The following is a 15,691-nucleotide window of genomic DNA, read 5'->3' on the forward strand; positions in this document are numbered from 1 at the left end:
GATGTAAACGTCTGTCGAGACTGATTCTATGATGGGTCTCCACATCTGAACTCAGGTGTCATAATTGCACAGTGTAGTGTAGTGTCATATTCCAGTATTGCAACAAGCCAGGAATACATAGTATAAAATGTACAATCTCATGTATCTCTTCTATTCTAGCATGAGGCCAAACATATTTTTGGGGGTTGCTGAGGGCTCTGCACAGTATAAGAAGTGGTACTTTGAACTAATAATCGATCAGGTAGACGCATTTCTGACGGCAGAACCCACTCATCTACGGGTTGGCTGGGCCTCTACATCAGGTTATGCTCCTTATCCTGGAGGTGGAGAAGGATGGGGTGGCAATGGTGTTGGTGATGACCTCTACTCCTATGGTTTTGATGGCCTACATTTGTGGTCTGGTAAGTACTCTTCAGGCATATTTTTCAATTATTCTTACCAATAACCTTCAAAAAATTAGTATTCAGGACTAATATATCCCTAAATATTACTCCCAGGTCATCATTACTCCATTGCATGCTATTTCGCAATGAGCCAGATTCCACTCTCCAATGCACAGGTTGGATCATTCTGGAATTCTACCTCTATAAATGGAATCAAATTCCTAGGCCATTGTTTTTATCAACTTGTCATTATCTAACCTAGTCAGTTTTCTATCTGCATGGGGACATGTAGTGCACTGGATCCATGCATGGAACTCCCATTGACATGCAAATCTACAGCAATATAGGGCCCTTAGTGTGCCTGAGAGTAGCAGATTATTGAATTATATCATGTGTGGGATAACAAACAACACAAATTAATAACATTCAAGATCAGTGAATGTTACCTTACTGTGTAATACAGTATTTCATTATGATGCCACAAGGTGGAATTTCTGTTTTATTCAGTTAGGGTTTTTCAGCACAATTTTCTAGGTTATAAAAAAGCAATGTTAAAAGAACTATATTCAGTTTGCAAAGTCAAGCACTCAACAGTTAGAAAATGCCATAGTTAAGGTTTCCTGTACAAGCTTAATTGGCCCACTTGTATGTGCACATTGTGATAAAGTCTTTAATGGCATGATCACACATTTCATTTTCACAGGACTCCTGCCTCATCCAGTATACAAGATGGACCCTGCTCACTTAATGAGCATCTATAAAATCTTTTGTGTTCTCCTTGTTCAGTGTGTGGGTCATGCCTTATTTATTGCACACTATTCAAACACTGCTCAGAAGTTAGGATTATTAATTTCCACATGGGTTTTTCTATCATCATCAAGTGATCCATCCTGTCACCCATTCCCAGCATCTGGCAGACAGAGGCTAGGGTCACTATCCCTGCCCATCCTGGCTAATATCTGTTGATGGACCTATCCTCCATGAATGTATCTAGTTCTTTTTTGAACCCTGTTATTGTCTTGGCCTTCACAACAACTTCTGGCAAGGAGCTCCACAGGTTGACTGTGCGTTTTGTGAAGAAATACTTCCTTTTGTTTGTTTTAAATCTGCTGTTTATTAATTTCATTTGGTGACCCCTAGTTTTTGTGTTATGAGACGGAGTAAATAACACTGCCTTATTTACTTTCTCCACACCAGTCATGATTTTATAGATCTCTATCATATCCCCCTTAGTCATCTCTTTTCCAAGCTGAAAAGTCCCAATCTTATTAATCTCTCCTATGGAAGCTGTTCCATACCCCTAATAATTTGTATTGCCCTTTTCAGAACCTTTTCCAATTCCAAGAGATCTTTTTTTGATATGGGGCAACCACATCTGCACACAGTATTCAAGATGTGGCCGTATCATGGATTTATATAGACGCAATATGATATTTTCGGTCTCATTGTCTGTCCTTTTCTTAATGATTCCCAACATTCTGTTGGCTTTTTTTGACTGCCGCTGCAGATTGAGTGGATGTTTTCAGAGAACTGTCCACAATGATGCCAAGATCTCTCTCTTTAGTGGTACCAACTAATTTAGACTCTGTCATTTTATATGTGTAGTTGGGATTATGTTTTCCAATATGCATTACTTTGCATTTATCAACACTGAAATTCATGTGCCATTTTTTTGCCCAGTCATCCAGTTTTCTGAGATCCCTTTGTAGTTCTTCGCAGTCTGCTTTGGATCTAACTATCTTGAGTTGTTTTGTATCATCTGTAAATTTTGCCACCTCCCTGTTTACCCTTTTTTCCAGATAAAAGTGTTATATAATGCTAAGGTCTCTTGGAATGCTAAGTGGGGAAAAATAATATGTGATCATATAATTAAAGATTGTATCATAATGCAAACTCACAAGGGGGCTGAAATAGGGTTGCCTGTACAACCTTAATTCTGACATTTCTGACCTTTTGTGTGCTTGGCTTTGCAAGCTTAATAATGTTTTATTAATGTATGTTTTTGTGTGTTATATGATATAAAATACATACACGCATGCTTCCATATCCACTTTACTTTTAATGCTTCTGTCATATGCACTTATCTCAGATGGTGGAAATAATGGTGAGGAATTTTGGGGTGGGGTTGCCCATCTTTAGAATACTGCAAGAAAAACATGTTGAATCAATTATTCCATGGAAAAAATGGCAAAAAGTACCAAATAACATATTTAGTAAGTACTGTTAAATGACTTTTATCCCTACTTAACTGTCCTGAGTTATACTTAATGTAAATTATGAGACGTGTTTCCATTTGTAGAGGGCAACAACTGCAGTAGATATGCCTCTTGCAAAAGTGGTTTAGATTTTACACAAGACTCTTGGAATAAACTGGGAGAGATGCTTTTCGGAGTGGTTAGTGCTTTGAATGCATTTAACTAAAGATCTTAGTTAACCGCCTTAATGCCAAATGTATATTAAACCAAGCTTCTTGGTAACTTAGGAGACACAAGTTAGTATCGCTGAAAAAATGTAATATTTTTAGTCCTTCAAATGTGCCAGTTTGCCTTTTTGTTGTGTTAAATCTTAAAATAAAATGAGGATTTTAAAAAATGATGAAATGAGAATAAGCAAGGATGATTCTTATAGCCCCAGTATGGCCAAGACAGCTCTGGTTCTCAGACCTCCAGATGCTCTTGATCCAGCCTACAGTGACATTACCCCTTGTACACAATCTACTATCACTGAATTGCTGCCAAGTTCTCCACCTTATCCCTCTCTGTCTCCACCTTACAGCATGGATGTTGAATGGCTAAACCCATTGGAGAGGGGCTGCTCTCAACAGGTTCAAAATATTCTCATCAGTAGCCGATAATTTTCCACTAGGGTAACTTATCTTGCAAAATGGAAGAGATTTCCTGTCTGTGCCACTTGGCTCCATCATCAAAAACACAGGTTCACAGTATCTTGGAATACACATTGCATTTGAAGGAGTCAGGCCTCTGTGTGAGCTCCATAAAGGTTCATTTGGCAGCCATCTTTACATTGCACCTTCTCATAAAGGATGTTTGCTCTTTTTGCATCCCATGGCTGGAAGATTTTTAACAGGTTTACCTGGGGGTTTATCCTCCTATTTGTTAACACATCACGGGATCTTAACTTGATATTGATATTGATAAGGCTCATAGGACCACAGTTTAAGATACTGGCCTCCTGCTCTCTTTTTCAGCTGTCTGCAAAGACGATGTTCTTTTTAGTGCTAATATATGCTAGAAGAGTGGGAGAGCTGAAGGCTTCGATAGTGGGACCTCCATATATGGTCTTTTATAAACATAAATTTCCTTTAAGACCTCACCCTAACTTCCTAACAAAAGTGGTATTGGGATTACATTTGAATCAGTTGATTAATCTACAGAAATTCTTTCCAAAGCCTCAAAACCATAAGGTTGAAGACACTTCACACACTAGATATGTGACTCTTTCTATGTTGATAGGACTGTGATCATCTCCAAAACTGTTTATATCATAAACAGAACAGAATGAGAGGTCAGGCAGTTTCTGCACAGAGGATCCAGAAATGGATATCTCTTTGCACCATGACTTGTTATGATCTGGCCACCTTGTGGCATTTTTAATTAACATCCCAATCATGGAAACTTGTAGAGCTGCCACATGGTATTCATTATGCTACTAAACATTATGCTATGACCGCAGCTTCCAGAGCTGTTGCCGACTTTGTAATATCTGTCCTTCTGTCTTTATTTAAGAAGACTTCTGTCAGAGTCTACCCTCACTTGAAACTGGGGGGTTTCAAGGTGAGGACCCGCATGCCACCATGTCAAAGGTCTCACCCCCACTTGGAACTGTTGGGCTCCAATGTGGGGACCTGACTTGGTTTCCCTCTAAACTAAAATTCTAGTTTAGATCTAGTAAGCTGCCACCACTCAATCAGGAAATGTGGATTGAGACACAGTCCTTCCCCAAAATCCTAGGGGATTCCAAGAGCCCCAAATCCATGGAGTTCTTACACCCAGGAGAAATAAACCATTTCCCCTGCTTCCTCCCCCCTCCCTTTTCCTAGGAGAGAGACCGGGATCTAACTACAGAGGGATACCTCCCCCTTCTCTTTCCCTGAGAATCCACCCAAGGAAAGACCAAACAAGTCCTTAATATAAAAGAAAAGAATTTATTAAAGAATAAAAAGAAAATACAGAATCTCTATGAGTCCAAGCTGGACACTCATAGGGTGTAACCTTGCTAAGTTCTGGAGAGAATCCTCTCTCCTTCCTTTCTCAGTAAAAGCAATATCAGCAAACAGGAATAAAGAATTTCCTTTAGCAAACACACAATTGCAAATATAGAAAGCAACTCAAAAGACTAATTCGCCTTTCTAATTAATACTCACTATTACATAGTAGAAACTACTCCAGGAGAACTTGGAGACATGACTGGTCTCTTTTAAATCCAAAAAGAGCTCTAACAAAGAACACAGACAAAGGCTTCCCTCCACAGAGATTTGAAAAAATCTTGTCTCTGATTGGTCCTCTGGTCAGGTGGTCATCAGGTACTGCATGTTAACCCTTTACAGGTAAAAGAGACCTTAACCCTGATCTGTTTATTTATGACAACTTCAAATTCCCACAACCTAAAGAATTACTGCTCGGGATCACCTGAAGTAGAATATGTATGTGCACAAACCATTGAAGGAGGAAAAAAATGGTATCTTACCTGTACAGTAATTTTTTTATTTTTCAAGGTGTGTTGTGCACATATATTTTTCCATGAACCCACCTTTGGTGTCTGACATCACTGAGATACTAGTTTAAAGGAAATGAGAGGGGGTCAGGTGACTTTGCTCTTTTCGTGCCTCTAACTGAGGGCATAGATACACAAGGCACATGCACTGCCCCAAGAGTTACTGCCAGCTAAACATCTCCGACTCAAGTACAGTGGATGTGCACACACCTGAAATGGTGTATATGTGTGTGCAACACATCTTTAAGAACAACAGTTATTGTGAAGATAAGTAACCATTTTTTGTGGTTACTCAGAAGTATCAGAGTTTATATCCCCTCTAATTTTATTTCATCCTCTAACTGTGGATGCTCTCATTATCCCTATGAATATCTAATCCCTTCCATGAATGAAGTTAATTATAATGCATTGGGAACTCTGATATTTCATGAATAACTGAAATAAGACATAAGTACTATAGATATTAAAATTATCTGCCAATCGCTGTTAGCTTTATACAGGCAAAGGCTCTTGTGTTAGGTCATGGTATGAGCACACATTGCCTGAGCTGATCATATTCTTTTTGCTAACAGCTTCAAAGGTCTCAAGTGATTTGCTCAGTTCATGCACTGTTCTGCCACTTATCAGTCTGGAGAATGTAGCTCATTGTCTGTCTCTTAAAGCAAAAACAGTCACAAAGCAGATTAAGACAAGGTTATGTCTTCATGTTTGAAAGAAAATAAATTACTTGAAATAGCTTGTGTGGCTGTCAAAATGTTTGTGTCGGTATAGTTGCAATTCTGTTGCTAACACCTTAAATACAGGAAATTGTTCAAAGCCTTTCTCCCCTAACTCCTTTCTCATCAGGTCGAGTACCCCGAGCTGTAGCATCTGTCAATCAGCATTTGTTGGCATCTGATGACGTAGTTAGCTGCTGCTTGGATTTAGGGGTGCCCAGTATTTCATTCCGCATTAATGGACAACCTGTACAGGGAATGTTTGAGAACTTCAATGTCGATGGACTTTTCTTTCCTGTGGTGAGCTTCTCTGCAGGTGTCAAGTAAGTGCTTGATCTCTTCCTGTTAATATTTTGGTCTTTTTGCCATGCTGTCATGCTGAGTATTGTTTAACATACATGATTTCTTTTATTTTATTGCTTCGATACTCTACTACTTTTAGTCAGGGAAAAAATACATCCATTTGTTTAGAGACTACTTGGTTTGGAATTGGCACATGGAACTTTTGATCTCTTGGTGATTAACATAAGAACATAAGAATGGCCGTACCGGGTCAGACCAAAGGTCCATCTAGCCCAGTATCTGTCTACCGACAGTGGCCAATGCCAGGTGCCCCAGAGGGAGTGAACCTAACAGGCAATGATCAAGTGATCTCTCTCCTGCCATCCATCTCCATCCTCTGCCGAACAGAGGCTAGGGACACCATTCTTTACCCAGATTGATTTGAATCTGTCTCAGGGCTGACAATGACTGAAATCATTATCATTTGATGGCTTTTTGGTGACTTAGTGGAAGTTAGTTTGGTCTCAGTCCAGTTATCAGTGGACAAGTATCCACTTCAGAAACACAGCACCACAACTGGCATTAACTGAAACCTTTGTTGGCAATCTCAAAAAGAGGTAAAAAATAAATTATCATGAAGACTAAACTCCCTTCTCACACTAGAGAACTTGAAGAACAATAGTGAGGCAGTATGGGAAACCTTATATACTCTACTGCCCATTCTCCACGTGTTTTATAGAAAAATGAAGACATTTGACTTCAGAACTGTCTGGTATCTTTCACCACACCTAAACTCAGTTCCAAAAATATTTTTCAAGTGTGATTATACTCTCAAAAGTCACTGGGTAAAAGTAGTACTCTCTTTCTTAAGAGAGCTGATTAAAGTGTTAAGTCTGTTTACTTCAGTGACTAAAATAGGTTACTAAGATTAGCATTGTTAACATTACAAAGACCGAATAGTAGACAGTAAGGTGGATTCTATTCTGGCTTTTCAATGATCATCAGAATTATTATCTAAAATTTCCAATCAGTTACACCTGTGCTGACCCGTTAGGCACAGGAAGCTCTGGGGGCCTAATTTATGCTTTATTACTGTTTTGATTTGCAAGTAGGAAAGAATGAAATCTGACTTTCAGAGATCAGGATCATTCTGCAAGTAAGGAAATCATTGAGAGGATGTGATGGTGTGTAAAAGCTCTATGCTGAGCTAAAATAAGAAGGGATTAATGGCTTGGCCTGCAGTTCTGCAACACATGCAAGAAGTATCAAGCCTAGAGGGAATAATCAGGAAAGGAACCAGCAGCGAAGGAAAAGAACAAGGTGCAGAGGGCATGGCCACCTTTGCAGAGTGGGAATCTCTCTGTAGGCCTGGAATGAATTGAGTCCCACAGTTGTGTGACCTACATCCCACCCAGAATAGAAAGGAAGAGCAGTGGGGCTTACATTAGGGAAGAAAAGCTCAGGCTACAGATGATTCATCCATTTAGAAATTAGGAAAAGTGGCTAGGTTTTCCTGAGATAAAGGAAGTCTGAGGACCAGCTGTTTGTGGGCTTTTCTCAAGGAGCTGATTTCACAAATGTTATGAAAATTTAGTCAATGGGAGAACTGCCAGGCCTCTCCAAACAGAATAATCAGAGTGCCTGGAAAGAAACGAGGAGTGGGAGTGGGTTTTACTCTCCCTCTGGAACCAACATTACTCTATACCCAGCTTAGAGTGGAGATGGACAAGAGCTGGCTGAAAATGTTCAGAAGGAACAGTTTTCCACTGGAAAATGCTGATTCAATGGAATTGACCCATTCTGTGGGAACAGTCAGGAGGAGCACACTCCATCAGCCCCTCTGATTGGCTGCTCCTCTGCAGCCACTTTAAGCTGTCTGGAGGACTTCTCTCTCCTTTACTCTGGGGAAGGGTGATGCAGGGCTATGAGGCCTCCATCAGTGGGCCTCTGGACCAAGTCCACCCTGTCACATGCTTCCCCCTTCAGACAGGCTTGTAGCAGTGGTTCTTGCCCCCAACAGTCAAGGAGCACTCTGGACTGCCTCTGGCTCTCTTCAGCCTCTGGCTCTTGGGCTACCTCTGCCTCTGGATCTGGCCCTCTTTGGCCTCAGGGTCTGGCTCTGGTTCTGCCCAATAAATACTTTAAAATCTTGCCTGTTTTTCACAGCTTTCTCTGGCTCTGGCTCCTTTCAGCCTCTGCCTCTGGCTTTGTTGTTTTACTGCTTTCTGTCTCAGCCTCTGCCTCCGGCCTCACACAATAAAACAGTTAAAAGCTTGCCACAGTAAAACAGTTAATTCCAACCTAGCCCCCTTTAGATAAGAATAGTCTGAAGATCCCACTTCTGGTACCATAATGTAACGGGGTTGGCACCCACCTCTCATTGGTGCTCCCTTTTCTCTCACCAATATGCCTGCAATCAGTCTCTTTCATGGGGCAGCACCCACCTCTCGCAGGCAGCCCCCTCTTTGGTTGGTTGATTGGGTGTTGTGACAAAGTGCGACTATTCTTAATGTTTTCTCTGAATTCTGTGTGGGTGCCTCAGTTTCCCCTATGCATTTATTAAGTCTCCAGTGTGCATAAATGGCCGACACTCTGTCTCCTGGCAACAAATGGCCAGGGCCCTTCCCCACTGCAAGGGGATGGCTAAAGATGAACAAAGAGATCAGGTGACCTCCTGGCCTGGGAAAGGCTGGAAAGGAGGGGCTGGAGGGGATTTCAGTTGGGAGCTGGCTGGGGACGGGAAGTGAGTGCAGACGGGGTTGTCTGGCTCGCTGGGCCCCAGAATGGACCCAGCTGAGGGGGTCCCATTCTCTGAACCTACAAGCTCTGTTTTAGACCATGTTCCTGTCATCTAATAAACCTCTGTTTTACTGGCTGGCTAAGAGTCACGTCTGACTGCGAAGTGGGGCTGCGTGCAGGACCCTGTGGCTTCCCCAGGACCCCGCCTGGGCAGACGCACTGTGGGAAGCTCACGGAGGGTCAGTGGATGCTGAATGCTCCAAGGTCAGACCCAGGAAGGTGAAGCCATGTGAGCTTCTTGCACTGAAGACAGTCTGCTCCAAGGGAGAGGAGGCTCCCCAAAGTCCTGATTGGCTTTGTGGGGAGCAGTTCGTGTGACAGGTGTGAGTCTGATTTTGGTTTTAGTTCTTATATCGGGGTGGCAACTGCCTCTCACTTGCACTTCCCCTCCCCAGCTGATGGTTCTCTTGGCGGGTCTTCAGCAACACAGTCCTCCATCCGAGCCACATACGTTGCCCCCCCTTCCAGAGTATACAGTACAAGTTCTTATCTTGGCCCTGGTATGGGGCCATAGCTCTAAGGCTGCTGCCAGAGGCACTGCCTTCTTCAAGCACCTAGCCGGGGCCCATCTTGGTACCCGCAGCTGGTGGTGTTTCAGCAGGTCTCCCTGGGCTCAGTCTTCAACCAGACCGGCGGGGCCCATCTTGGAACCCTCGCTGGCCTGACCAGGTTCTCTGTTCAGTCCCCCTGGGCTTCAGCCTGCCTGCACTGACCTTCCACTGGTCCTGCTGCTCTTCTTGCCAGCCAGGCACCCGGACTTCAGCAGCCTTCCCTGGGCTGCCAGTCCCATCTGCAGTGAGCTCTCTGTGGTACTGCTGTTCTTCCAGCCAGCCAGTCACCCACTCGTCACTCTCAAACTCCACGCAGCAATTGAAATTCTCTGCTCTGCTTCTGGCCTTGGATTGGCTGCTCCATGCTGCCAGGTTGAGACCCCAAAATCCCTGACAGCCTCCTAGATCTCTTCCTCTTCATCCCAACCTCCTGACTCAGCATCCCGGTGAGATTTTGCATCCAGTGCTCAGTTCCTTGTGTCTCATGGCATGGATGCTTCATGGTTCGATGAGGAGTAATGATGTTCGGAGACTGTCCAGCAAATCTTGCTTAATAGTAGAAACTCCACCAGAGTGGCCTATTCACTTCCAGTTGGCCAGTTTTCAATGTGGTTGCTAGCCCAGGGAGTTAAGTCAAAGATGCTGTGATGAAGCAGAGCAACAGCTGGCCAGCACACCAGGGATTAAAGAGACCCTCTGGGCTGAGCTAGCCCCAACCTGTTATACCTCCAGCTAATGCCAGTTCTGGAGGGAGGAGAAAAAGAAAGCTTGGCTCAGTTTGGGGCTGACTGGCGAAGGGGCAGGAGCTATCCGTCTCTGTAACTGAGGGGAAGGATCACTAACCTGTCTGCCAAGACCGCCACCTGACAAGAAGCATTGTCTCCCCAGCCACAGAAGACTCTGGAGGAGTCCAGTACCAAAGGAAACTGGGGGCAAAGTCTAGGGACTTCATGGGGTTTGGCCTCCCCAATGTGCAGACGACTGCCTGAAGCAGCCTGGGATTGTGACGAGGTTCTGTTCAAGGCCCACAAGAGGACCCTGTGGGAAGCAGGCCACCCAATTAAGTGGACTAGAGTGGCCATGCTCCTAACAGAACAGATTGGTAGGAAGTAGCCCAGGGCTTGGACCTGGTGAAGAGGGAGGGCCCAGGTTCCCTTGTCTTCCCCCCTTACCTTAAAGACTGAGGGCCCACAACCAAGTAGGGGGCTGAGAACCACCTAACCAGTAGGCTGTACGGGCCTCCTGGCAACTCAGTAGAGATGCCTTGAATTCAGGACATCTTGGAGTATCTGTTGCACCTTCAGTCTTCTGATATTGCACTTGGTTCATTGAGAGTCACCTGGCAGTGATTTCTGCATTACATCCACCCATCCATGAAAAATCAGTGTTTTTTTAACTCCATGCTTGTGAGGTTCTTGAAATGAGTCACTTGTAACCATCCACTGGTAAAGGACCTTAGTGCTGTGGGACCTTAGTGCTGTCTTAGCAGTTCTTATGGGACCTTGTTCAAGTCTCTGGCAACTTCTTCTTTCTCCCTCCATGTCAGAAAACTGCTTTCCTTATTGTGATTACATCTGCAAGGAGTGTGTGCGAGTTGCAAGCTTCGATGGCAGAGCCTCCTTACACACAATTTTCCAAAGACTGTAACCCTGCAGCCGCACCCTGAATTTTTTATATGAAGTTGTTTCTCTTGAACCAAGTTATGTCTACCAGAGTTTTTCCCTAAGTCACATTCAACGCAAGATGAGCAGTGTCTTCACACATTAGATATCAGGCAATGTTTAGCTTTTTCCCTGGGTAGAACTAAATCTTTCCATTCTTCATCTTGTCTGTTTGTTTCATATGCAGATCAAATGAAGGGGCAAGTAGTCTCACCACAGACAATCTCCAGGTGGATACCTTCCTATATCATGACAGCATATATCAGACTGTACCTCCTCATAGGCTGCAAGCTCATTGCATGAGCGCCCAGGCAACATCAGTGGCATTTCTAAAGTGAAGATCCTATACTGGCATCTGCAGAGCTACCACTTGGTCCTCTATATACGTTACAAATCACTGTTGCATCGAGATCAGATGTGAACTTCGGGAAGGCAATCCTGCAGTCCTTGGTTAAATAGCCCACCTCCTGCAAGTATTGTTTGAGTCACCTACATGAAATACACGGCTGCATCTATTCAAAGAGGAAAGAATGGTTACTTACTTTTACTGTAACTTGTTCTTTGAGATGTGATGACAATGTGCATTCCACAACCCACTCCATCCCCTATGCATCAGAGACTGTGCTCTGGATGTTGGGTGCAAAGGAACTAAGGGTGGTTGGAGCAGCACCACTTTTACATAGCCAGGGGTGGGGCTAGGGCCACAGGGTGCAGGTGCTACCCTTATGCTACCTTAGGCAAACTTCTCCAGTTTTGGTGCACTGGGCACTCACATACCTACATGGAATACGTGTCTGCATCCCATCTCAAAGAACAACAGTTACATTACAGGTAATTATCACCACATCAAAAGATTCTTAGAGCAGTCTCACTCAGTCCTCTTGTGATATACGGGTTCCCTTCTTGGAGCTTGAATTGGGTGCTAGGAACCTTAACAAAACAACCATTTGAACAACTACATTTTTTTCAGCCTAATTACTCTCTCTCAAAGTTTCTTTCTTAGTAACAGTCACTTTGGATAGGAGGGTATTGGAAGTTGGAGCATTTTCTATGGAGCCTCATCTATGTATTTTTCATAATGACAAATTCTTTGTCTGGACCTGCCATTTATTCCAAAAATAAATACATTTTCCACAGTTCTTTTCCCCTAATCTAAGCATCCCAAGGAGATTGAATGTCATAAATTAGGTGTCAGAAAAGTACTTAAATCTATCTCAAGAACACAGTTCTTTTCATTTTATATCACTCTACAGTTAAAGGGAAGAAAGCCTCTAAATCCTCTACAAGGTAGATTAAGGCAGAGGTTGCTGAAACCTATAGAGCATTTGGAGTGAATTCACCAGATAATGTTACTCCCTGAGAGGTTCAGTAACCTCTTGGGCAGAAAGGTCTTGCGCTTCATATCAATCTGTAAGGAAGCAACGTGGACATCAGTGAACACACTCACAAAGCACTACAAAGTGGATTTCCTTTCTTCTTCAGATTCAGCTTTGGGGAGAATCATAGAATCATCAGACTGGAAGGGACCTCGAGAGGTCATCTAGTCCAGTCCCCTGCACTCATGGCAGGACTAAGTATTATTTAGACCATCCCTGACAAGTGTTTGTCTAACCTGCTCTTAAAAATCTCCAGTGATGGAGATTCCACAACCTTCCTAGGAAATTTATTCCAGTGCTTAACCACCCTGACAGTCAGGAAATTTTTCCTAATGTCCTACATAAACCTCCCTTGCTGCAATTTAAGCCCATTGCTTCTTGTCCTATCCTCAGAGGTTAAGAAGAACAATTTTTCTCCCTCCTCCTTGTAACAACCTTTTATGTACTTGAAAACTGGTATCATGTCCCCTCAGTCTTCTCTTCTCCAGACTGAAGAAACCCATTTTTTTTCAATCTTCCCTCAGAGGTCATGTTTTCTAGACCTTTAATCATTTTTGTTGTGCTTCTCTGGACTTTCTCTAATTTGTCCACATCTTTCCTGAAATGTGGTGCCCAGATCTGTACACAGTACTCCAGTTGAGGCCTAATCAGCGCAGAGTAGAGTGGGAAAATTACTTCTCGTGTCTTGCTTACAACACTCCTGCTAATACATCCCAGAATGATGTCAATTTTTTTTTTGCAACAGAGTTACATTGTTGACTCATATTTAGCTTGTGGTCCGCTATGACCCCAAAATCTCTTTCCGCAGTATTCCTTCCTAGGCAGTCATTTCCCATTTTGTATGTGTGCAGCTGATTGTTTCTTCCTAAGTGGAGTACTTTGCATTTGTCCTTATTGAATTTGATCCTGTTTACTTCAGACCATTTATCCAGTTTGTCCAGATCATTTTGAATTTTAATTCTATCCTCCCATGCACTTGCAATCCCTCCCAGCCTGGTATCATCCACAAACTAGAATCAGAACCAGAACTGATGATGGCAGGACCCCATTAGTTATGCCCTTCCGGCATGACTGTGAACCACCGATAACTACTCTCTGAGAACGGTTTTCCAACAAGTTTTGTACCCACCTTATAGTAGCTCCATCTAGGTTGCATTTCCCTAGTTTGTTTATGAGAAGGTCATGCGAGACAGTATCAAAAGCTTTACTAAAGTCAAGATATATCACGTCTACTGCTTCCCGCCCATCCACAAGGCTTGTTACCCTGTCAAAGAAAGCTTTCAGGTTGGTTTGACACAATTTGTTCTTGACAAATCCATGCTGACTGTTACTTATCACCTTATTATATTAGAGATGTTTGCAAATTATTTGCTCCAATATCTTTCCAGACACAGAAGTTAAGCTGACTGGTCTGTAATTCCCTGAGTTGTCCTTATTTCCCTTTTTTATAGATGGGCACTATATTTGCCCTTTTCTCTCCCGTCTTCCATGACTTTTCAAAGATAACTGCAAATGGCTCAGATATCTCCTCAGTCAGCTCCTTGAGTATTCTAGGATGAATTTCATCAGGCTCTGGTGACTTGAAGACATCTAACACTTCTAAATCATTTTTAACTTGTTCTGTTCCTATTTTAGCCTCTGATCTACCTCATTTTCACTGACATTCACTATGTTAGAGGTCCAATCACCACCAACTTTCTTGGTGAAAACCAAAACAGACATCATTAAGCACCTCTGCCATTTGCACATTTTCTGTTATTATTTCCCCCCACCCCCTCACTGAGTAATGGGCCTACCCTGTCCTTGTTTGTCCTCTTGATTCTAATGTATTTGTAGAATGTTTTCTTGTTACCCTTTATGTCTCTAGCTAGTTTGATCTCGTTTTGTGCCATGGCCTTTCTATTTTGTCCCCACAAACCTGTGTCGTTTGTTTATATTCATACTTCAGAATATTCTGCCACAGCATTTATCCGGGGCCAGTCCCCATGTGCATTATCTGAATCCTCTCCCCACCCCACCCCTTCCCTGGGGTGAGTATTGCTTTGCACATCCTGCAGTACAGACTACTTATCTTTGAATTTTCTTTCCAATCCCCTCAGATGGTCTGGCCCACCTGGAGAATTAATTTTTCTTAGAATTATAGTTTTTTTCCCCCTCTGTTTTCACAGATTAAAATGGAAAATACATGCTTGTGTAAAGGAATATTTGTTTGTTGCTAAGACTCTGTTACAAGGTTCACATGTTAAATTTAGGTGACTAAGGGTTTGTCTACATGGCCATTTAGTCCTCAGCAAGCTGGCGGATGAATCTATCTGAAGCTAGCCTGCTAAGATCTAACTGTCCCTGTGGACCTGCTGATGTGACCTAACAGTTCCTGAGTGTACTTTGATCTATTCCTGTTTCAAACAGGGTAATCAGAGCACATTAAGGAACTGTTCACATTCGGAGGGTCTACAGGACAGTTAGCCTCGGCAGACTAGTGCACAGTAGATTCACTCCCCAGCTAAATGTTGGTGCGGAGAAGCCCTTATTGCAATATATTCAGTTAGTATTTTTTGGTTTTGGAAGCTGTCATTTTTGGCTCTTAACAGAGGGGTGATCCTGGCTCCAGGCTGGCTGTCAATCTGTTCTCTGCCTCCAACTAGCAGGGAGATGGGGAATGCCCACAGTACAGACTGTTGGACATGGAGGGTATTAAAGAAAATTCCCAGGTAAAAAGGAAAATTTACTTTTGCTCTGATAACATTTGTGGAAACAGCCGAACCATTTTGGCTGAAATGCACACAAAATTCAGCCTGAGGCCGATACCTGACAAGTAAAATTTCAGCCTGAATGGTTATAGTGTGTCCAAGTTATACACAGTTGAAAATAAAGTCTTATAATGGGAAGTGTGGAGCGACATGAACTATGGGTAGCACTACTATCTCCTCCTATAATAACATAAAACAGTTGGAATTCAGATAATCAAGGAAGGGATTTAAGCAGCACCACTGCCTTGAGAACTCAGTTTCTTTAAATTTATTCAGATTCATTTAATCTCTGTTTAAGATAGACCGAAGTGAAGTCTGAGGCTAAATTAAAATTAGCTTTCTAACACATTTATATATATCACAGCTGTTCAGAGGATCTGAGAAACTAGAGGGTCCAGATGTTTTGACATGAAGAGTCAACATGTTTAGATATAAGTGC

At 42.8% G+C, this 15,691-nt stretch overlaps 1 protein-coding gene across 1 annotated transcript in view; it reads left to right on the forward strand.

Moving 5' to 3' along the window:
• Nucleotides 1-15,691, forward strand: part of RYR3 (ryanodine receptor 3) — a 637,001-nt gene that overhangs the window by 240,069 nt on the left and 381,241 nt on the right. Inside the window, 2 exon segments of the mRNA XM_039536203.1 lie at nt 160-401; nt 5,964-6,156. Of these exon segments, the coding sequence (XP_039392137.1) occupies nt 160-401; nt 5,964-6,156 (435 nt within the window).

This window comes from Mauremys reevesii, linkage group 4 (genome assembly GCF_016161935.1).
Source record: "Mauremys reevesii isolate NIE-2019 linkage group 4, ASM1616193v1, whole genome shotgun sequence".
In the NCBI taxonomy this organism is placed as follows: Eukaryota; Metazoa; Chordata; order Testudines; family Geoemydidae; genus Mauremys; species Mauremys reevesii.